Genomic DNA, 23,015 nt, shown 5'->3' on the forward strand with positions numbered 1-23,015 from the left:
TTTTAACCAGGATTAAAATAAAGAGTCTAATATTTGGTCTAAGTCTGAGTTTGAGTTTACCTGGCTGTACCTGGAGAGAAGCTAAAAAAAATCTCTCCAAGGTCTTGCCAGTAAGTTTTAAACCATTTATTAATCCCAGTTATCTTGGAATGGAAGATCTGCTTATCTCCAGCCTCATATTTCACATCGCCCACCCTGCCAGAGCTGAGCTTCACACAGATACCCTCCAATTAATCAGCCTCTCGGGTTCAGGTGATATAAACGGCAAAGCAAAAGCATCCTCGAAGTGAAGAAGAGCTCTCAGAGTGACGGATGGATGTTTAGTATGTTCTTTATTGCTATGTGCTCCCCATTACAACAAACAGCATCAGTAGTGTACACTTCAGTTACAGCTAACGAAGGGAAGTAGAAAGAAACAGAGAACAGAGGAACGGCTGCTAGCTGTTAGAACTGGCAGCCGGACAGAGAAATAATACTTAAATGCGCAGGCAGCACTGGGAATAGATTAGATACGTCACGTTTTTCTATACAGAGGATCTGTCTGCAGCTCAGGGATTGTCATTGAAGAAAAGAAACTACATTAAAAAACAAAATTAAAACAAAACGAATGTCTAAAAATACTAAAAATGACTAACTTCCTCTTGGGACTTTAAAAGCTTTGCATATAACATTAGCAGCCAAGCCGTCATAGGCAGCAAATCAATGACACTGCGACAAAGAATGTTTCAAATGAAAAGTTCATTAAAAGGCTTTAAAAAAAAAAAAGATTATCTACAAAAACCAACATTTTTCATGTTTGTCTGTATTTGCCAATGGGAATAATCTCCATTTGGAAATCTTCAACTTTCTTTTTTCCTTTTTTGTACATTTTATGAATAAGAGCTACAAATGAACTGTAAGAACAGTTTCGTTGGGTTTTTATTTATATATTTCTTTTTAATCAAAGAAATATCTTTCGTTAAACAATAGAACAGCTGTGATTGACAGCTTTGTTGGGTCTCTAAACTACAGCTAAATCTATCTCTCTCAGCTCTACTGGAACCGCCGTGCTCGGACAGCAGCTTTCTCAATGTAACAACAACAATAACCCAATTTGGGATATATAATATGACATCTAATACATATAAAATGTTAGCTGAGGCTATGTCTAACTTTTTCTAACGTTTAAAACTTTTTAAATCTTGTAAACCAGCTGGGGAGCTTCAGTGAAAGAACTTCTTCAAGCATCAGTCTGCAGATGATGAGCGAATTGGATTTCGTTTTTGGTTATTTTTAGTTGTTTTGGATTTGTTGGCCTCTCCAATGCTTTTATCTTGTTTTAACTATAACTCTATACCTAAGGAATGCTGGGATGCTATATAATGATATAAAGCAGCCTAGGAACTCTATAATAAATACTCTAAAGTCCGGAATCCTATATACAACAGCTATACAGTAGCACACAAGAGAGCGTGTGTGTGTGTGTGAATGGATTACATGTAGACTCATTGACAAAAAAAATAAAATAACTCCAGATTGTTGCAAAACACTGGGTCTTGCCACAAGAGGGCATTAAAAAAGTGTTTTTCCGTTGCTCTATGATGATAAAGGCTCTCAGAGGCTACTAATTTGGGTAGTGTACCTCTTGGTGAGAAATCCTTGACTGCTAGACATGTTACTCCTACGATACTCTCGACTGGAACTGTCAAGTAAAGTGTGTCGTCTTTACTAATGAATCTTGGATTTCTTCGGGATCTGGTGACATTTTGTTTGATTTTGGTGGACCTGTGGTGAAGTGCTTGCTTCAGTCCTAAATTGTGGCGACACACTGCTAGTGTAATCTATGATCTACAACTCCAATGACAACACCACTTAAAAAGTATTAGTTTCTTTGATTTGGCCAAATTGAAAACCTCTGGAATATAATCAAGAGGAAGATGGATGATCACAAGCCACCAAACCAAACTGAACTGCTTGAATTTTTGCACCAGGGGTGCAGGCATAAAGTTATCCAAAAGCAGTGTGTAAGACTGGTGAAGTAAAAAACATGATGCCAAGATGCATTAAAACTGTAATCAAAACCAGGGTTATTCCACCAAATATTGATTTCTGAACTTTTAAAACTTTATGAATATGAAAACGTGTTTTCTTTGCATTATTTGAGGTCTGAAAGCTCTGCATCTTTTTGTTATTTCAGCCATTTCTCATTTTCTGCAAATAAATGCTCTAAATGGTAACATTTTTATTTAGAATTTGGGATAAATGTTGTCTGTAGTTTGTATAGAATAAAACAGTTATGTTAATTTTACTCAAACATATATCTAAAAATAGCAAAATCAGAGGAACTGATTCAGAAAATGAAGTTGTCTCTTAATTCCAACACTTCCTTGCCCTGCCTGTTCATCAGATTCAAAGCCAATCGAGCATTTATGGAACGAGCTGAGAATCCAACAGGATTCTAGAATGCAATAAACATATTATTTTGTTCTAATATTAAAATCACTTCCATGTAACTCTTGTAACTTATTGGTGCGTTATTTCAGATTTTTCTTTGTCAATGAGTGTATATTGAGGAAGAAGTTCCTTGCTATTGCAGTCAGATGCATTGTGGTTGAAACAGACGTTTAAACCCTCTACTTTAAAAATAAATACCTTCCTTCAGAGATTTTTGCAGGCAAAAGCGCAGCAAAAAGTCCATGTTACTTCCAGGTCACTGCCTTCAAAATACAGCCATGCACGTCCCAAGCACCGAGCTGTGCATGTGATGGACGCCGACATAGCGGCCCAACCGTTTTTTTTTGACAAAGTCGCCCTGGCATTAAGCTCTTTTCTGGTGAATTAAAGCTTTACCTACAAATAAGAGAATACAGTACAGGATAACAAGCAGGGAAATTAAGAGGAACTGATGTCGACATCAGCTCCCACCATTCCTTGATTTGCAGTTCCGGAGACAAAGGCTTGTGATTAAGAGTAAAAAGGATCCCTTGATGAACAGAGGTATTCAGAGAATGGCCTTTCTAAGGTTTTCACACTGGCTGGTCTGTTCTGTCTGGTTCTGCCAGGAGAACTGAGAACTTATCTTCATATACTTCTGCTGTTGTTGTATTAATGTTTAAAAAAAAGAAAGAAAAGAAAAATGTACTTGAATAGTAAAAATCTGCACCATGTTTTAGTAAAAAATAATACTGACTTTTACACACACAGTATTTACAGAAAAGAAAATCATAAATATCTTTTATCTTTTAAACAGACAAAACGTTAGGAGCCAAAATGCTGCATTCTGGAATTCTATAGAACTAGAAGCGTAACCTAACAAGTACCACTGATGTCTCTTTAGCATAGCTAATGTGCAAAACCTCCATAAACCAAGCTCTTGATAAAGGAACCTCTCTGACTGCTTTCAAAAGATCAAGCTATCTTGGCGCATTCTCCCAAGCCAGCGTGTAATGCGTGAGCTGACTAGCGAATGACTCCAGAATGGCCGCTCTGTTGGGAGGACCCAGGAACCAGAAAGTGAACCAGCACTTTACTTACTCTCTCACTCTCTTTCAAAAATCTCCTCTCATAAGCAAGATCTGAAGTAAGACAAGGGATAAAGCTAATATATTATATCTACAAAACAAAAAAACAGTCCGTAGGAGAAAAAAAAAAAAACAACCCTAAAAAACAGAAAGAACACCAACACGGATTCAAGTTCTCCTTCATCTTTCCACCTCAGACACGGCCTTGGGCCACCTGCTGTCTCGGGACTGATCCGTTTGCGATGATGACGTTGCGTTGGCCGACTGTCCGGACTGTCCGTGGACCGCCATGGCAGGCAGGCTCCTGCCGCTGGGTTTGGTGGCCACCGTTGGGCGTTTAGGAGTCTTACTGTCAGCGTTTGGTCTCTGTGGTGCAGCGGTGGAGGGGGTCTGCTTGGCGTTGCGGATCACTGGGCCTGATCCGCGAGGGCTCTGGGGAGGGAACTTGAGCGTGCCTTTAACAGAGGCTGACAGAGTCTCCAGGAGCTGTGAGGCGGAGCCAAAGCGCACCTCCTCCTCGGTCTCAGCGGCCTCGGGGAGGAAAGTGAGGCTCCTTTTGCTGCACGACTCGCAGCACAGCTTGCTGTAGCCTGGGATGGAGCAGTATCGAGCCAGGACCTCCATCTGACAGAATATGGACTTGTCTCCTCCACACGGTTCATCTGTGAGAGAAATATAATATTGTGAGGAACATGTTAAAGTTTGGATTTTACATTAACACTAGAATGGCTAAAGCTAAATCCCTATTTACTCACAGTGCGTCTACACACACAAATCTGGTCAAGTCTGGTCAAGTGAAACAGGCTGATGCATTTTGGGAATTGTATATGGGTGGGTATGGGGGGTTGTTATTTGTCATGCATGCCCATAACAAATAACAAAAGTTGACTGACAGCTCTCTAATGGTTGAAAAGGAGGGGGGCAATGTTCTCAAGATCTTAAAATTAATACAATTTATGTCATTTTGCTTAAGAACTAATTTAAATAGTCTGCAACCAGGCTTAATCACTGTGTCCAAATGTTTGTGAACACCCCTTCTAATGTCCAATTCAATTTAAGGCATTCAACTACAGACACCAATGCCACATACCATTTTATTGAGCCCGACCCGAGTCCAAGGACACTAATAGAAAATCTCGGCCCGACCCAGCTCGAGTTTGGGTCAGGTGTCGGGTTCGGGAAGAGAATCTAAACTCTACTTCGCGGGGTTTCTGCTGCATTTTAGTTTGGGTTTTGTGACCAAGTAACATACAGTAAAATCCGGTCATGAATAAAGGGAATAAACCTTTTACTGATGTAGGATGACTGTCTGTGTGTTACTGCCGTAAGCATTTAAGGTGGAACGATAATCCGAATTAGACGCTGGTGAAAAATCTAAATCAAGTTCTGCTTCTGATCCGATTTTTTTATTTCCCATTTTTGTTTGGATCATCAAATAAAAAACAGAAAATACAAGCAGTTATTTATTTTTGGCATTGTATTCAAAAATGGAATTGTTTTTGTTTTGTTTTGTTTTTTATTTTCTGATTTTAATTCTCAATTGAATTTCAACTGAACAAACGATACACAGATTTAAAACCCCTCCAGTATTAAACTCTGGAACTGTTTCTCTGGAACGATGGAGCTCCATCCAATATTTCAGGGATAATTTGGGCAGTTGGAGATGAGGTGAGGTGGTGATCATCTAACATCTTAACCTCACTAATGCTCTTGATGATAAACAAATCCGATGATAAATAAAATCCTCAAATCAGGAGTTTACAATGAGATGGGCAGTAACGCGGTTATCCCAATCTGATTATAAAATGAAATACATAAAGATCCTAAATTCAGCATTTTGGCTCAGCTGAACTTATTTTTTTAAGACTAAGAATGAGTTTGGTGTGTACTCTGTCACATGAGCACAATCTACAGCATGAGCAGCACCTTCTGGAACAAATATCAGCATCTACTAAAAACAGAACTCAAGAACACATGAACACATGGACAGCACTAAACAACCTTTTACATCAGTGACTTCATCAGCTCTCACACACAGATCACTCATACACCACTAACACACACAGATCACTCATACACCACTAACACAGCCATTTTGAACAATAACCATCCCGTAAATCTAAAACCTATACCCGAATGTTCCTGTACCCTCTCACACACACAATCACACACACAGGGCAGATACTATCTCTCTACTATCTCTCTCTCTCTCTCTCTCTCTCTCTAACTATTCTCTCTTCTCTCTATCTAATCCCACATAACATCAAACAAGGGAAAAATATATATATATGTATGTGTATATATCTTCATTACCTATTTCTCTATTCTTTCTTTTCTGTAAATATTTAGATTTTTTTTTCTTCTCTCTCTTTCCCTCTCCTGTTTCTCTTATGGTTTACAAATTGTTTTGTTTGCTTCAATAATAATAATAATAATAATAATTATTATTATTATTATTATTATTATTATTATTACTACATTTTTTTTCTCTCTTCCTCATCCTCCCCCCCTTTTTTTTTCCCCCCACTACTCCCCACTTTTTTCTTAATTTAGTTTTTATTTTTGATTCCATTTTTTTTTCTTTATTTTTTTCTTTCTTTTTTTTTTTTTTTTTCTTGTCTTCTTGTCACAATGCTCACACTACCTAAAACTTTGTATAAACTTTTAATAAACAATAAAGTAAAATTGGTCCTCCGAAGAGGGGGGGTGGTGGCGGGCAAAAAAAAAAAAAAAAAAAAAAAAAATTAGCAGCACCTTCTGTTGCTGCTTATAGGTAATGCAATTTCAGTATGCTTTTATTCAAGACGATAAAATACTGTACTGTACTTTACGTATCGTACAGCCCTATCTTAGAGCATTGCTTCAAAACTGTAGAGAACAACAAAAGCAGGATAAACACTTTTTTATTACTTGAATTCAGAGAAAGAACGAATGAGCAGATATCATTAACCCAATTAGTTTAGAACACTTCCATGCATGAGTGTTAAAGAGCCTTATGGAGTCTTTAGGCTATTTTTTAATCATTACCTTTTATGGCATGTGAAGGTGACTTTGAGTTGCCGTACACCCACATTATCAAGAATTAAATGATACCATTCAAATCCATGAGTTCTTGAGGACACTCTTTTTAATGGATTTGCTGCAGGATCTACATGAACACTCAGTCTCAGTAATTGCCGAACAAACCCCCATTTTTCTAATGGAGCTGCTGAGCTCATAATTCATCAATCACTCCAACTGTAGCTGACATCACGCTCTAGACGAGTTCTTCAATTCACAAGCCTGTGATAAAAAGGCCCTGGAGGCCTATCAATTATTTAATCATTACAGTAAGTCCATTTCCACTGTAACAGGTGGGATTAGGAGCCATTTGTTGCCGTCTGCAACACCTGCTTCTCCTGTCTTTTACAGATGAAGAGCAGCAACACGCTTACAGCTCTCCAAGGACGTCTTTTTGCTCAGAGCAGAGTGCAGGGGTTCTTAAGAGCGTCACTTAATATGGACTGGGTGTTCTGTTTTCACTCTTCTGAGACGAGCTTCAGCGCAGTGTGGGTAAAGCAAATGGGAACTGAAAGACCCCTGCTAGCAATCATCAAAGGCAGTGCAGATCACCAAAGAGGAAGATATCTCTCAATAGAGTCGAAATCAGCCATATGTTTTAATCATGAATTCTGAGAGGATAGTTAAGAAGGCAGATATCATGGTCCATTTGTGAAAAAATAATTTACAGTGACAGATTCTTATGGAACTGTCATTTTTCCATAATTACACGATGACCATAGGGTTAACCTCTCAATTTTAAGACCTATAATGGCTTAAGGCTCAGAACATTTATTCTAATCATTTGAGTTCTGTCCAGATACAGAGCTGTTGGATAATATTAGAAATTCTGCAAACCTGCCAACCTTGAAGGAATTTTATGAGTACAAAACTCACAACCCCTATTCCCACCCCCCTGACTCCCCGCAGCCAATACAATATCTAATTATCTACAATTTTTTTTATTATTTTAATGATAATGATAATTAATTGCTATGCGTTAGTCACAAATGTGTTGGTAAAAGTCTTACATTGTACTGATCTGTGCTTTGTAAATGAAAATAACAAACACAAAATAAAATCACCAGTGCAGATACCAAACACTGCATGTTTGTGTAAACCATGGGACATACCAGATTTACTTACGCATTTATTAATGGGTATTCAAATGTAAAAATTGAAAATATATCGGATTGAAATATAATCAAGAGGAAGATGGATGATCACAAACCATCAAACCAAACTGAACTGCTTGAATTTTTGCACCAGGAAGTGGCATAAAGTTATCCAAAAGCAGTGTGGAAGACTGGTGGAGGAGAACATGCCTAATTGCATGAAAACTGTGATCCAGAAACAGGGTTATTCCTCCAAACATTGATTTCTAAACTCTTAAAACTTTAAGAATATGAACTTGTCTTCTTTGCATTATTTGAGTTCTGAGAGCTCTGCATCTGTTTTGTTATTTCATTATTTCTCATTTTCTGCAAATAAATGCTCTAAATGACAATATTTATATTTGGAATGTGGGGGAAATATTGTCCGTAGTTTACAGAATAAAACAACAATGTTCATTTTACTCAAACATATACTTATAAAAAGCAAAATCAGAGAAACTGATTCAGAAACTGAAGTGGTCTCTTATTTTTTTCCAGAGCTGTATATATACAGTATATATAGTCTTCAGCACAGTGCCAGTGTGTTGACAAGAGAAAAATGAGAATATTACTGTCCCATTTCCAAAAATACAGTTAAAATATAGCATAAAAAAATCATGATTTAATCCATGATTTAGTTATCGAATATTGTTGTGATTAATATGGTTATTTTAATTAACACAGTTATTTCAAGGGAATGGCACCAGTAATACTAATCTAAGTGTTCTAACACTGATTATTTTATTCACATTTAAATTTGCATTATCAAACGCTTAGTCTTAAGAAAAAAAAAGTGTTATTAATTGTGATTACCTTTTATTTTAGAATTCTTTTGGTTAATTTGATACATTTTTTGTTGACTTTCTATTCTTTTTGCAGGTGACAGGCTTTAGACTGACTGATGAAAAAGAAGACTTTGAGTTTTGAGGTTTACCAGTATGGATGAATGTGAACTTAGTATTTTGAGCTTTAGTATTTAATTGCCGGGATCTTAATTGCACTTATTATTTTTTTAATTTATGATTTAAGACCTATTAATAACCAAACATACTCAAAACTACTCTACTCAAAAGCTTTTTATAAGGATAGTCTTAATAAAAAGTGTTTTTGTGTTTCTCAGAAAATTGTACTACAATGTGAATTATACATGTAATGTTGCATTTATGACCGTTGGGCATTTTTTTTGTGACCTAATTAAATGTTTTTAAAGAAGAGACACTTCTTTAAATAGGTTTTTTCTGTTTATGGGCTTAATAACAAATGTGCATCCTTATTGCTCGGCTCAACGAAACCACACAGCAGTGAAAAATAACAAAACTGCCAGCAGGCAAAAACATAGTCCTGTTTTTTAACCACTGGAGTTTCCTCTTTCATGGAACAAAAATACTATCAATCTGTCTCAAAACACTGTTTGGGCACCCGCAGCCCAATAGCATTATATCACTTGAATCAGATCAAGGGTAAAATATTCATGCTGCTCTCACTGGAACAGTTGCACAGATCCAGTTTGTTTATCCAACAGGGCTGCTGAAATCTCTCTTTTTTGTGAATTTCTTCTTTCTTTATAGCAGGTATTGACTGACTCTAAGCACACGGGGGGAAGTGTCAGGCCTGAGCGAGTGCTCAGGGCTTTGAGAGGACTTTTGTAGAGATGTGTCCTGTGCAGCTTACCGTGGCAGGGTCCTGGCCGGCAAGGCCTCTGTGATTCTGGTTTCTCTCCGCCGCATTGATCTCCGATGCGACACGTGACCAGCCGCCGCACCACTCCCTCTCCACAGGTCACAGAGCACTGAGAGAGAGAACAGGAGAAACTCAAATCAGGGCTACAGAAACAGACCAGCAGTCCCACCACTGCTGAACATACTTCATACTTTTCATCTGTTGAAACTCACGGGGTTCCTCAAAGCTCAGTCCTTGGACCTCTATAATGTCTTATGTTTATTTTGTACTCCTGCTTTTATAATACAGAGTTTATGATAAACTTACAGTGCTACGCAATATACAGTACAAGTCAAAAGTTAGTTTGGACACACCTAAATTTAGTGTTTTTTCATTATTTAAACGAAAAATATCTGCATTGTAGATTAATTAGATTAAAGTCATCCAAACGATTAAGCAAAATACATTAAATTGTTAAGTAAACAAAAGTTAACAGGTGTGCTGAACTTGTCAAGAGTTAATTACTTGAATTTCTTGCCTCTAAATGTGTTTACAACTGATGCTCTTAAAGTTGTGAAGAGGTAGAGTTACAGGTATACAGTGAATAGCTTTATTTGAGTAATGTTCTAATTAATATTATGGCAAAAACTACTCAACTAAGTAAAGAAAAAAAAATACTTTAAGAATTGAAGGTCAGTCAATCTGAATCCAAATTTCGAGAATGAATGTCGCAGTCTTAACAGAATGTGTTAACTTGAGGAAAAGTGGTATGCCACCTTTAATAAGGAAGAGTCACTTTAGTCAACAAACCCAACAGAACAAGATAAACTAAAGAATGTACTCTGCTCTGAATTGCTCATAAGTGTGTGACACACAAGTGACTGGTGTGAAATTTTAGAGCTTCTTCTCCAGCAGAGACTTTTTACACAAGTAATAATTGGTGAAATTGGCTCTCATCAGGAACGTCCCTAGAAAGGAAGACTGAAGTTCTTTAGAGTTACCAGCCTCAGAAACCACAAGTTAACAGCACCCCAGATACGAGCTTAAACCTAAATGCTTCACAGTATTTTGGTTTGTTTAACTAAAGAATGTGAATGTGGGAAACACACTGTGACCAGAGTGAAACTTCTGAGCTTATTCAGCAGAGCCTTTTATTATATAAGTAATAATAAAAAATACTTAAACATAAAGTTTGCCTTTGCTTGTGTTGGATATTATAAAATCCCACTCACATGTCACTCTGTCTGTATGGGGGAAGAAAAGCTATTATTGGTAAGCTGACTATTGGAAACAAAAAAATGAATTAATGTCAGAAATGTTAATCATTTATATTCTACCCAGTTTAACAGAACCAGGCGATTGATCAAGCTTTTGTGGAGATTTTAATTTTATTCGCGTAGAAGGGCTGTTTTATAACGTTCTGCCTTTTTTTTAAACAATCACAGTTTGACTTGTTACTTCGCTATATTGTGATTATCATGTCATAGCTTTATATAAAATAAAAATAGCATTAAAAACATAAGCCTACATCAGACTCAAGACTGTTTTCTTGAGCCCGACCAGACAGGGTCAGAGGAAAGTGGTGGGAATTCTTTGCTTAGGTTTAGGTTAGGCATCGGGTCGGACTCGGGCAGAGAATCTAAACTCTACAGCAGACAAGCTGCTACATCTGCTAAGCAAATGTCTTCAGTTTTACTGGGAATTAAACTAATCACTGTATTTGCAACCCTATAAGGCACACCGGATAATAAAGCACACAATAAACAAATATCTATTTTCTGGTCTATTTTCATACATAAGGATAAAAATAGATTACTGGATTGTAAGGCGCATTATAAGAGACACTATAAGGAACTTCTAATTCAGCAGGTCTCGCTGCTGTGTGGTGGTGGTGGGGGGTAGCTAACTAAGTTAAAGTAAAGGTAAGCTAAGTAAACAAAACTGTAATAAAGAAAGACTTTCTTTTTAAGTTAAACGAGTGCTGGATGTTAATCTACACAGATTTCTCTCCTGAAAACTCCTGTTTATATGGGTGAGTAAAGAGCTTCCGTTTATTTGTAGTAAGCTTAGATTCCCAAATTTCTCCAGCACAAAGGCTGGAGCATTAGCATTAGCGGCTAACTCCAGCCCCTGTGCTGGAGAACTAAACTGAAACTATTGTATAACGCTGTACTTCAGCAGAGTGGCTTTACTGCTCCTTAATACCTGACTGGTATAATTCATATATAAGGTGCACTGATAATTTTTGGGAAAATTAAAGGATTTTAAGTGAACCTTATAGTACAAAAAATACAGTGTCATTAGCACAAGCACAGTAATTTAGCTTGTGGTCAAAATCAATATGGTAAAGCAATGCAAGCCTTTATCTGGGTGGTTATGCACTGATGTATCTGTGTAATTGTGAATACAGAATTTTATTGCCACTGTAAGTGTAGTCTTTTTTTGGGTTATTTGTGCTAAATGCATGCTTCACCTTTGCTGTTGTGAAAAGAATGCTCTCGCAAATCTTTCCAATTATAGTGGAAGCTTAAATTATTAAATTAAAGCTTAAATATCCCAGCTGCCTGAACTGACTGCTACCATTTGTGAAGTCTTTGGAAATGTCAGCTGGGATTGAATCACATTCCGTCTGGGAAACAGGGCCTTCTGTACACAGTGAATGATGTTCCATAGCTTTTAGCACAGCTGAACGGAAATTAAATACTCATAGAAACCCTGAATTTTTTGTAGTCTTTTCCCCTTAAGGCAGTTTTAGAAAATTGTCTTGGCTTCTTGACAGTCATCAGCACCTTATTCATTTGTTAAAGCACTTTCAAAGGCATCCACTCTATATTTGCCTGCTTTTCAACTGACGGATACACGCCGCAGGTACTCGTCCCTGCCAAAACATCACTGAACCAATTAGTTTATCTAAAAGGGAGCCTAATCAGTTCATTTAGTTCGTTTGGCATGACCTGTTGAAACACCTGAGCGCACAAGAGCACTTAAAGGAAAACTGCACCAATTTTTCTGAATTCTACATGTTTACCTGCCCTAATTATACGCAATAATCAGTGGCTGAATGTATGAGTGTTCCTGAAGCCATGTGTCTTTGCTTTCAGCTTGTTAACTTCATTGAGGTTTATTTGGTCAAATTGCCAACAGCTAAAATCGCTTCTTTTTAAAAATTACAGAAATGAACACAATGTGATCACACAGTTTTCTCACAATTGACAATACGATACTGTCAAGCTCATAACAAATACAGCTCTGGGAAAAAAAAAAAAATTGCCAACTTTCTCTGATTTAACTATGTATTGGTATTTTTTGAGTAAAATGAACATTGTGATTTTATTCTATTCTAACTACTGATTAAATTTTCACGAATTCCAAATAAAAATATTGTCATTTAGAGCATTCATTTGCCAAAAATGAGAAATGGTTAAATTAAAGAAAAAGATGCAGAGCTTTTAGACCTCAAATAATGTAAAGAAAAAAAAACCAAGTTCACATTCCTTTAGAAACTAAAAGTACTAAAGGAAGAGTTCAGAATTAATAATAGAATAACCCATATTTTTTTATCACAGCTTTCATGTGTTTCGGCATTCTCTCCACCAGTCTTACACACTGCTTTTGGGTGACCTTATGCCACTCCTGGTGCAAAAATTTAAGCAGTTCAGATTTGTTTGATGGCTTGTGATCATCTATCTTTCTCTTGATTATAATCCATAGGTTTTCAATGGGGTTCAGGGCTGGAGATTTGGCTGGCCATGACAGAGTCTTAATCTGGTGGTTCTTCATTAATTTAGCTGTTTGGAATTGGGCATTGTCCTGCTGGAAAAAAAACAGTCCTTAGAGTTGGGGAACATTGCCAGAGCAGAGGGAAGCAAGTTTCCTTCCAGGATAAGCTTGATTCATGTGTCATTCGCAAAAACCAAACTGCCCAAATTCCAGTCTTGCTAAAGCATCCCTAAATCATCCTCAATCCTCCATCAAATTTTACAGTGGGTGCAAGTGCACCTCTGCAGATGTTGCATTTTACATTAATTATTTTATTTTCTTTTAAATATCCACTATGAAAAAAAAACTAAAAAGAAGTGCTATTAATTGAATTCAATGCATCCTCAAAACGCATAATATCGCAATCACACCTGACTACCTATGATCAGATCACACAGGATGCAATGTCAGGTGTGAACAGGGCCTAAGAATTACAGAGAGGAGTAATGGAAAGGTTTAGAGAGGTAGGGAATGTTGTGAGCAGTGGCTTATTATCATTTCAAGCAACAAGTCATCTAAAGCCTGATCCTCAGCTCTATAAACTGACTTTATCCACAACCTGCAGCAGTGAGTTGCATTTCCAGATGGATTGTTAAAAATCTGTTGCTATATCTGCAGTGCCAGTATTTTGGCTGTGTTTGAACTAGTCACCTTACTTCCAGACAAGGGCATGTGAAATCCATGTGAGGAATACATTATGACAGTGACTTTCACTCCAAAGTTTTTATCCACCTGAATAAAAACAGAAACTACCACAGAAAAGCTCGGTTTTATCGCTAGCAGTGCAGCACACCTCGTCTGGCTTTAAATTGTGTTCAAACAGAAAAAAGAAGGAGCAACTGGTGCGCACGCCTTAGAGAAATCTCTAATCACTGCACACTCACAGCACTGTGAATGGTACACACAAGAATTCTACAGAAAAAAAGGTTAAGTTAATACAGATTCATACTCTATAAACAGCTTCAGAATAACAACAACAACGTTTGACAAGACAAGACAACCGAATTTACCATATTTGTGCTTGAAAGCACAACTGGGTTGTGACCCCCACCTTTAATATTCTGTTTTTAATTTCAGATAGCAATTTGGGATTAGAAAGACCGAAAATGTATAAATACTCAACTTTGTCTTTGTCCTCTGTGTCCTCATATGGGGACAGTAGTTAATATTAACATTTAAAATTATCCTTTGTCATTTTTTATGATCAGAAGCATCCAATTAGTCCAGAAACTAAACTTTAGTTTCCACAGAAAGTAAATTAACTTGTTTCAGTCATAAAATATGATGGTTGTAGAAACTTTTAACTGGGATTCCTGCCAATTTGTTTTCAAATCATATTGAGACATTGCACTAGATTTTTTTGACTGCCTGGTCAAAAATAAATCTCCACCTGGATTTAAGTACGTAAATGATGTGGGGTTGATGCTGCAGTTGGTCTGCAGGTCTAGGTTCAGCAACAGTATGTGCTGAAAGAATGAGGTCAGCTGACTACCTGAATATACTGAATATAGACCAGGTTATTCCATCAATCGATTTTTTCTTCCCTGATGGCACGGGTATATTCCAAGATGACAATATCAGGATTCATGGGGCTGGAATTGTGAAAGAGTGATTCAGGGTGCATGAGATCATCATTTTCACACATAGATTGTTCACCACAGAGTCCAGACCTTAACCTCATTGAGAATATTTGGGATGTGCTGGATGGAGAAGACTTTGTGCAGTGGTCAGACTCTACCATCATCAATGCTGCTGCAAGATCTTGGTGAAAAATTAATGCAACACTGAATTAAAATAAATCTTGTGACACTGCAGAAGCTTATAGAAACAATGGCATGTGTGCAGCAATCAAAAAGCTAAAGGTGGTCCAACCAAATATTAGAGTGTAAACTTTTTTTTGGACAGACAGGGTGGTATGAGCAGTGCCTCCATATGAGGCCAAAGGGTGAAGGTTTTAAAAAATAAAGTGTCATGCTGCAGAGAAGCAAAAATGTAATGTGAGGATGCAGGGTCTTAGAAGGTAAACACATCTAAACACACACATGTGCGCACAGACAGTGACATATGGCAAATACTAGGGATGCACTGAAATGACATTTTTTGAACAAAATGAAATATTGGCAGAAGGCTTTTTGATTAAATTTGCCATTTTTTCACCACTAAATGGATTACATAGCATGTATGTATTTTGTTCTACTATTTAAAGAAAACATTAACACCTTCAAAACTACAATTTAAAAATGAACACTGAAGGCCCTATTTTAACAATCTGTAGAAGGGCTGACGGGCGCAGCTTGATTTAAGGCTTTTCAGTGTGTGTTTAATATGGTAAGGGTGAGAAAAGTACGCCTTACGTGACTTGAAACAAGCAAAAAATCGAAAATTCTCTTAATTAATCATGGGTATGTTTTGGTCGAAACATGAAATAAACCGATCAGCGTGTCACTTGCCTCTCATTCCCGTTAAGAACCAGCTGAACTCGGATTGCTATTTTAACGGCGCAGTGCCTCTGTGCTTCTCAGCAGAGAACACTGACCTGTGTGTTCTGCAATGCTATTTTATATTTTATGCTGTTAATTGTTGATGTAAAAGTCATTCCTGTACTTAATGTTTGGAGAGGATTTTTTTTTTCCTACTATGGTTTTCTGTATTTTCCATGAATGGTAGAAGTGATGCTGCACAGTAGAACAGTAGACCTCTCTCATAGTCTGCAAACTGAGATAGCGAATCCTGAAACAGCTCTGTTCTTCTTATAGCTTTATTCTGTTTGAGGGCAGTTGTTATTGTAATATTTTACTTTTCAGAATGCTAAGCAGCTGCTTAGAGGAGCCCATAGCTACTTTAAATTAATGTTTAAAGGATTTGGAGTAAGCTTACCTTTTATTCACTTAACTATTCACAGTGACCAGGAGTGTCCAATTCATACACCATAATATTACCTGTAATTCAATTATATCTAACCTAAACTGCGTGCAGTGTGGGGTCCCCAAGGACTGGGATTGGGAATGACTGGGTTAAGTTGTGGTGTGATGAAAAACCCACCTCAGACCAGGCTCCAGTCCTCCACTGAGCGGGGCAGGGCACTCGGTTGCAGGGCCGCCTGACCTCAGGTTTGTCTCCGCTGCAGTACTTGCTGTGAATGGAGCGATTGGTGCCCTCATGGAGGAACTGGACGCAGCGAACGGTGCGGATCTGGAAACCAAGGCTTCCACAGGTTTTAGTGCAGTGCTCCCACTCCTCAGCTATCCACCTGTTAGAAAACAAAACAGATAAATCTTTATTATGTTTTTCTCATTGACACAGATGCCTCGATGCTGAGGACAAACTATCAATTGACTGTATTGAGGAATAACCTCTTCTTATTCATAATTAAGCATTTGCAACTTGTTTTTTGTTAAACAAAGAACATGCCATGAACACAAATGTCTGAAATTTCTACTCCTTATATTTTACAAATATCCTCGCTACTCCCATTTAATTTCAGCTTGTTTTTTCATTCCGGCTCCTCATCATTCAATAAAAACCCTATGCAGATACACATCTCCATCCAGGTAGAGTAAATCTGATTGTGGTTGGATGTAGAGAAGTATAAACATATAACTATCCAACACTCTAGTGTCTTTAATTCTTCTGCAAGTTTTTCTTGCTCTTTAGTTTTTCTGCAAAATGTCTTGGTAAACTTGGGAATTATTTTTCCGTTGATGACAAACATAATTTTTTTTTGTGGTACTGTTCACATACGTACATGCTGAAGAACTGTAATAAAACCGATGGGAATATGATCACATTTACTATTAGAGCAGCAGTAAGTGCCCGTGATAAGAGATTGAACTCTGACATTCTGCATGAAAAGCAAGTGATTGAACCATTCTGCTGTTATATGCGAGTGAATTCTGGCACTTCAGCACTGCTGTATACAATGGTGGCCAGGAATGTGGGAGAGAGCCGACAGAGAGAGACGATAAAATGGCAGGTGTAAGTTCATTTTTATACCCTACTCACATAAAATTACGTTTGTATCCACATATTATCAATGCTCTTTATAACTGTTACTTTATCCAATTTTGTTTGATCCTGTAAGTTACGTGTGGAAAAGAAGGGAAAGGGTTCTGTCAAGCATAATGATGACTGCAGTCAAGGTATTAGGGATGCACTGAATATCTGGCAACCAAAATTATTCATGGGAAAATGTCACATTTATTCATACAGAACATTGTAGGAGGTCTTTGAGAAGCTTTGATTATCAGAGCACTGCTGTATACAATGGTGGCCAGGAGTGTGGTAGAGAGCCGACAGGGACAGACGATAAAATGGCAAGTTCAAGTTCATTTTTACGCCCTACTCACATAAAATTTAATTTGTATCCACGTATTAACAGTACTCTTTATAATTATTAGTTTGTCCATATATTTTTGATCCTGTAAAATGGAAAAAAGTGCCTGAAAATGGCTGTATTTACTAAATGGTTAATGCAATTTTGCTTTAAAACCCCTTGAATTAAAGCTGAAAGTTTATACTTTAATCACATCACATGCTTTTTTTTTCGAACCCATTGATGTTTTTTTTTTTTAAATACTTTTATAATTTGCATTTCTGTGATCATCAGTATCAGCTGTACATGTTATCTAATGTATGTTCAACTAAAAATAAATCGTATGAAAAGCAGCAAGCTCTGAAAAAGATGGCTTTCATGAGCTTAATGAATAATTTATCAGTCTGGCAGTGCAGAAATTCACACTGCTGCCTGTAACATACAGTGTCAATCACCTCAACATGCGTGGAAGCAACAGTCACATGGATAACATCTGATTGAGAACAGACAGTATGGCTGTGTTTACATGACCAGCGGTGTGCTCTAGCTTTGCTTTCAGAGCTTTGGGACAGCACACAGCTGGGATTCAATGAACAGATTTAATGCACATATTGTTACAGGCCAGTGGAATCGGTGGAGAAAATGGACTAATGGATTCCAGTAAAGTGGAAAAATGGAAATGGAACAAATGGAAAAAAGTTCTAAAAGCTTCAGTGTTTTAGTGGCTATCTGCTTTCATAAAGTGATGAAGCCTAGAAAGCATTAAAAAGTCATATTTCTCAGTTTTGCAATAACGCAGCACATGGTTTCACGCAGGCTGTTCTAAATCCATCTGCAGAAGTACAGAACGTTCATTCTTCCATTACTGGAAATTATGATCACAGTTGCAGACCTGCCAACCTTAAAAGAATTTTATGAGTACAAATATCCTTCCCTTTTTTTTTTTTTTACAAAATGCATTTGATCATAAAAGTATTGTACTTTACTAGCCTGCATGTCTTAATGGATAATAGTTGCATAAAAATAAAATCACCAGCGCAAATATCCAGCAGTCCCTGTGTTTGTAAACCATACAAGGAATTAGCCTTACATTGGCAAAATTAAATTATATTTATATTAAGTGGAGTCACTTAAAAAAAAATTGTATTAACTGCAGTAATCACAACAATCATGATTTATTTATTTTTAAATGCTAGTAGTTCCCTGTATTTTTAAGAGAGAGGCAGTAATAATTGTGTAGTGTGGTTCTTTTTTTACTGTATTATAATATTTTATGGTAGTTTTGATGCTTAAAAACTAGAATATTGTAATGACTGTAAAGATTATTTTATCATACACTTTTTAACCCATAAATGTCCATCATATTTTCATGACGTTTCCATGCTTTCAAGGCACATTTTCGTGACCATTCGATTTTTAAAACATCAGTGCAGACATAGACAATAAAACCAAAAATCAACTAAAACTATAATCAAAATTAATATAATAAAGTAGGTCTAAAATGATTCTGTTAAAAATGTTGACACACAATCTTTAATAAAAAATGTGTCAGATCCAAAGAGCTTCATTGATAAAGTAAAACAAAGATTTATAATCATCACATCAGGGTACTACTTTTTTTTATTCAGAATGTTCTCATTTTCTATTATACAGCTCTAGACAAAAATAAGAGACCACTTAAAAATTGTGAAGTTCTTTGATTTTACCAAATTAAAACCTCTGAAATATAATCAAGAGGAAGATGGATGATCACAAGCCATCAAACCAAGCTGAAATGAATTTTCGTACCAGGAGTGGTATAAAGTTGCCCAAAAGCAGTGTGTAAGGCTGGTGGAGGAGAACATGCCAAGATGCATGAGAACTGTGATTTAAAATCAGGGTTATTCCAACAAATATTGATTTTTGAACTCTTAAAACTTTATGAATATGAACTTGTTTTCTTTGCATTATTTGAGGTCTGAAAGCTCTGCATCTTTTTTGTTATTTTAGCCAATTCTCATTTTCTGCAAATAAGTTATTGTTCAATAACTTCTTAAAAGTAGACTGCAATATTAAAAACTACACATTAAGGGCGCCGAGTGGTCCAGCGGTCTAAAGCGCACTATGAGCAGGAGGTCGCAGGTTCGAACCCCAGCTCATGCAGCTTTGCCATCAAGCCCATCAAGCTGCCGGCGCTCAGAGGGAGCAAAATTGGCCCTGTTCCCTCTGGGTGGGTAGATGGTGGTTTCAGGGTGTCTGTGAGCTGATGTATCACTGAATTCACATGTATCGGAGGAAGCATGTGCTAGTCTTCACCCTCCTGGTGTGTTGGGACATTACTAGTGATAGGGGGAGTCCTAATGAGTGGGTTGGGTAATTGGCCGTGTAAATTGGGGAGAAAATGGGAAAAATTTGAAATAAAATTATATATATATAAAAAAAACTACACATTAAAATATATGTCTATGGCTGTAACCGAAATGTCCTCCTATTTATGTTTTAAGGGGTTTCCCCTTGAGGCGGAAATAAATAGTAAATACAGCTGGTCTGGAACAGCTTTTGTTTCAGCGCATATATCTGTGCAGTGTGAAGCTGCTTTAACAATAAATGTGATTTTTTTTTGCTGCACTTTCAAACACAGTGTTTTAATGGGATGTCCGCCCAATAAGTAGGGTTTAGTGGACGTGAGCTGCGAGCGTTGTGCATACAGCTATGGAAAACAATGAAGAGACCACTAAGAAATGATGAGTTTCTTTGATTTTACCAAATTAAAAACCTCTGGAATATAATCAAGAGGAAGATGGATGATCACAAGCTATTAAACCAAGCTGAACTGCTTGAATTTTGAACCAGGAGCGGCATAAAGTTATCCAAAAGCAGTGTGAAAGACTGGTGGAGGAGAACATGCAAAGATGCATGGAAACTGTGATTAAAAACCAGGATTATTCCACCAAATATTGATTTGTGAACTCCTAAAACTTTATAAATATAAACTTGTTTTCTTCTGAAAGCTCTGCATCTTTTTTGTTATTTTGGGCATTTCTCATTTTCTGCAAATAAATGCTCTAAATGACAATATTTTATTGGAATTTGGGAGAAATGTTGTCTGTAGCTTATAAACTAAAACAACAATGTTCATTTTACTCAAACATAAACCTATAAATAGCTAAATCAGAAAAACTGATTCAGAATCTTAAGTGGTCTCTTAGTTTTTTCCAGAGCTGTATATCTACAAGAGACTAGGTTTTGTATAATTTATTTTACTTTAACTCTGGATATATGGAGATATTTGAAGTGCATTATTAGTATTATGACATTCTGGATAATTGAATTCTGTTACAAATCTGATCAAATTCTTGTATAGGGATGTGCCATATCATATCGTATCCAATAATTAAAATTTATTTTTATTTTGTTGCAGTAGTGTATTCTTGAAATAATGTTTTTAATTCAGTGTTTTGTCGACAAGAGTTTTATTATTATTGAAACATTGTGATATTATTTTAGAGCAATATCGCCCACCCCTACTACAGAATATGGAGCCATACAATCGTACTAGGAGGTCAAATTGCGTGTCCACTATGCAAAATGCGTACATGTTGGCAGGTCTGCCATCTGCTGTGTTATGTTAATATTCCACTACAGAAAAGAAAAGACACTGAGGGTAATATCTGCACTACTCTCCAATTAAAACTGACTTAGTGTCACGCACCGAACAAATGACCAGCTTATTATATTAACACTTGAAATATAATACCTTTAATAAGGTTATTATTTATCACAATAAGATAATGCTACTGAATTATTGTACCATCACATCAGCTTCACACCTTTAAGTACCTGTGAAGCTCCATCCACTAAAGGTGTGAAGAAAGTTTAACACACTAAATAAAATAAAAAAAAAAACAGTCTGAATGAAGCACAGGTTACGAAAGCAGAATAAGCTCCTCCAACTTCAACGTTTCTGCACCTGACAGCATCAGAACACCAATCAAAACATGCCAGCAGCACCTGTAATATATTCCCTTCATATGTTCCTCACGATTCACATGAGAAGAGCCTGTCTGTTCCTGATCTGCTTTAAATTAGCAGCACTAATCTGTAGATCTGTCCGACTCTCCTCAGACGTCTCCTTTGAGACCTTTCAGCTGAAGTGCTTCAAGTACATCTTTTATTTTTTTTAAATACGGGGAAATACACGACAGCTGCCTGCTCTCGACAGGCTCTCACAATCTGCAGGCTTTTATACCAATCAGTGTACAAAGGCTTATCATCATATGTAATCTACAGATATGGGTAAGATTCATAAATAAAGTCTATATATATATAAAGGTCTCCAAGTTCAGTTTAACAGCTGTTAGAATGGAACTGTTCTTTTTATTCTAACAATGTGGATAAATCCAGTGGTCAAAATGTGTTGTTTATTGGTCTGTAAGTAAAATGTTAAAGTAGTAATTTGTTTACAATTTGTTAAGATTTGGTTGTTTTATTTTATGTGAACTTTTTACTGTATATAAATGAACTACAGTATAGCTATGGCAAGGTTTGTTATTAATTTAATGTTCATTTTAATGTTCAATAACTTCTTAAAAGTAGACTGCAATATTAAAAACTACACATTAAGGGCGCCGAGTGGTCCAGCGGTCTAAAGCGCACTATGAGCAGGAGGTCGCAGGTTCGAACCCCAGCTCATGCAGCTTTGCCATCAAGCCCATCAAGCTGCCGGCGCTCAGAGGGAGCAAAATTGGCCCTGTTCCCTCTGGGTGGGTAGATGGTGGTTTCAGGGTGTCTGTGAGCTGATGTATCGGAACCAGTTGCTGCGCTTTCCTCCGAGCGTACTGTAGTGCTGCTCGGCAATGCTGCATCAGCAGCAGCTCGAAAAGAAGCAGTGGCTGAATTCACATGTATCGGAGGAAGCATGTGTTAGTCTTCACCCTCCTGGTGTGTTGGGACATTACTAGTGATAGGGGGAGTCAGTTTTAAGGGGTTTCCCCTTGAGGCGGAAATAAATAGTAAATACAGCTGGTCTGGAACAGTTTTTGTTTCAGCGCATATATCTGTGCAGTGTGAAGCTGCTTTGACAATAAATGTGATTTTTTTTTGCTGCACTTTCAAACACAGTGTTTTAATGGGATGTCCGCCCAATAAGTAGGGTTTAGTGGACGTGAGCTGCGAGCGTTGTGCATACAGCTATGGAAAACAATGAAGAGACCACTAAGAAATGATGAGTTTCTTTGATTTTACCAAATTAAAAACCTCTGGAATATAATCAAGAGGAAGATGGATGATCACAAGCCATCAAACCAAACTGAACTGCTTGAATTTTGAACCAGGAGCGGCATAAAGTTATCCAAAAGCAGTGTGAAAGACTGGTGGAGGAGAACATGCAAAGATGCATGGAAACTGTGATTAAAAACCAGGATTATTCCACCAAATATTGATTTGTGAACTCCTAAAACTTTATAAATATAAACTTGTTTTCTTCTGAAAGCTCTGCATCTTTTTTGTTATTTTGGGCATTTCTCATTTTCTGCAAATACTGTAAATGCTCTAAATTACAACATTTTTATTCTCATTATTTTACTTGGAATTTGGGAGAAATGTTGTCTGTAG

At 37.0% G+C, this 23,015-nt stretch overlaps 1 protein-coding gene across 1 annotated transcript in view; it reads right to left on the reverse strand.

The window, feature by feature from the left end:
• Positions 1 to 313: 313 nt before the first annotated feature.
• Positions 314 to 23,015, reverse strand: part of adamts3 (ADAM metallopeptidase with thrombospondin type 1 motif, 3) — a 232,580-nt gene continuing 209,878 nt past the window's right edge. The window contains exons 20-22 of the mRNA XM_022664827.2: positions 16,154 to 16,361; positions 9,365 to 9,482; positions 314 to 4,162 (exon numbers count right to left, since the gene is read on the reverse strand). Coding sequence (XP_022520548.2) covers positions 3,681 to 4,162; positions 9,365 to 9,482; positions 16,154 to 16,361 — 808 coding nt within the window. The 3' untranslated portion in view covers positions 314 to 3,680. The remainder of the gene's footprint in view (positions 4,163 to 9,364; positions 9,483 to 16,153; positions 16,362 to 23,015) is intronic.

This window comes from Astyanax mexicanus, chromosome 22 (genome assembly GCF_023375975.1).
Source record: "Astyanax mexicanus isolate ESR-SI-001 chromosome 22, AstMex3_surface, whole genome shotgun sequence".
Classification (NCBI taxonomy): Eukaryota; Metazoa; Chordata; class Actinopteri; order Characiformes; family Acestrorhamphidae; genus Astyanax; species Astyanax mexicanus.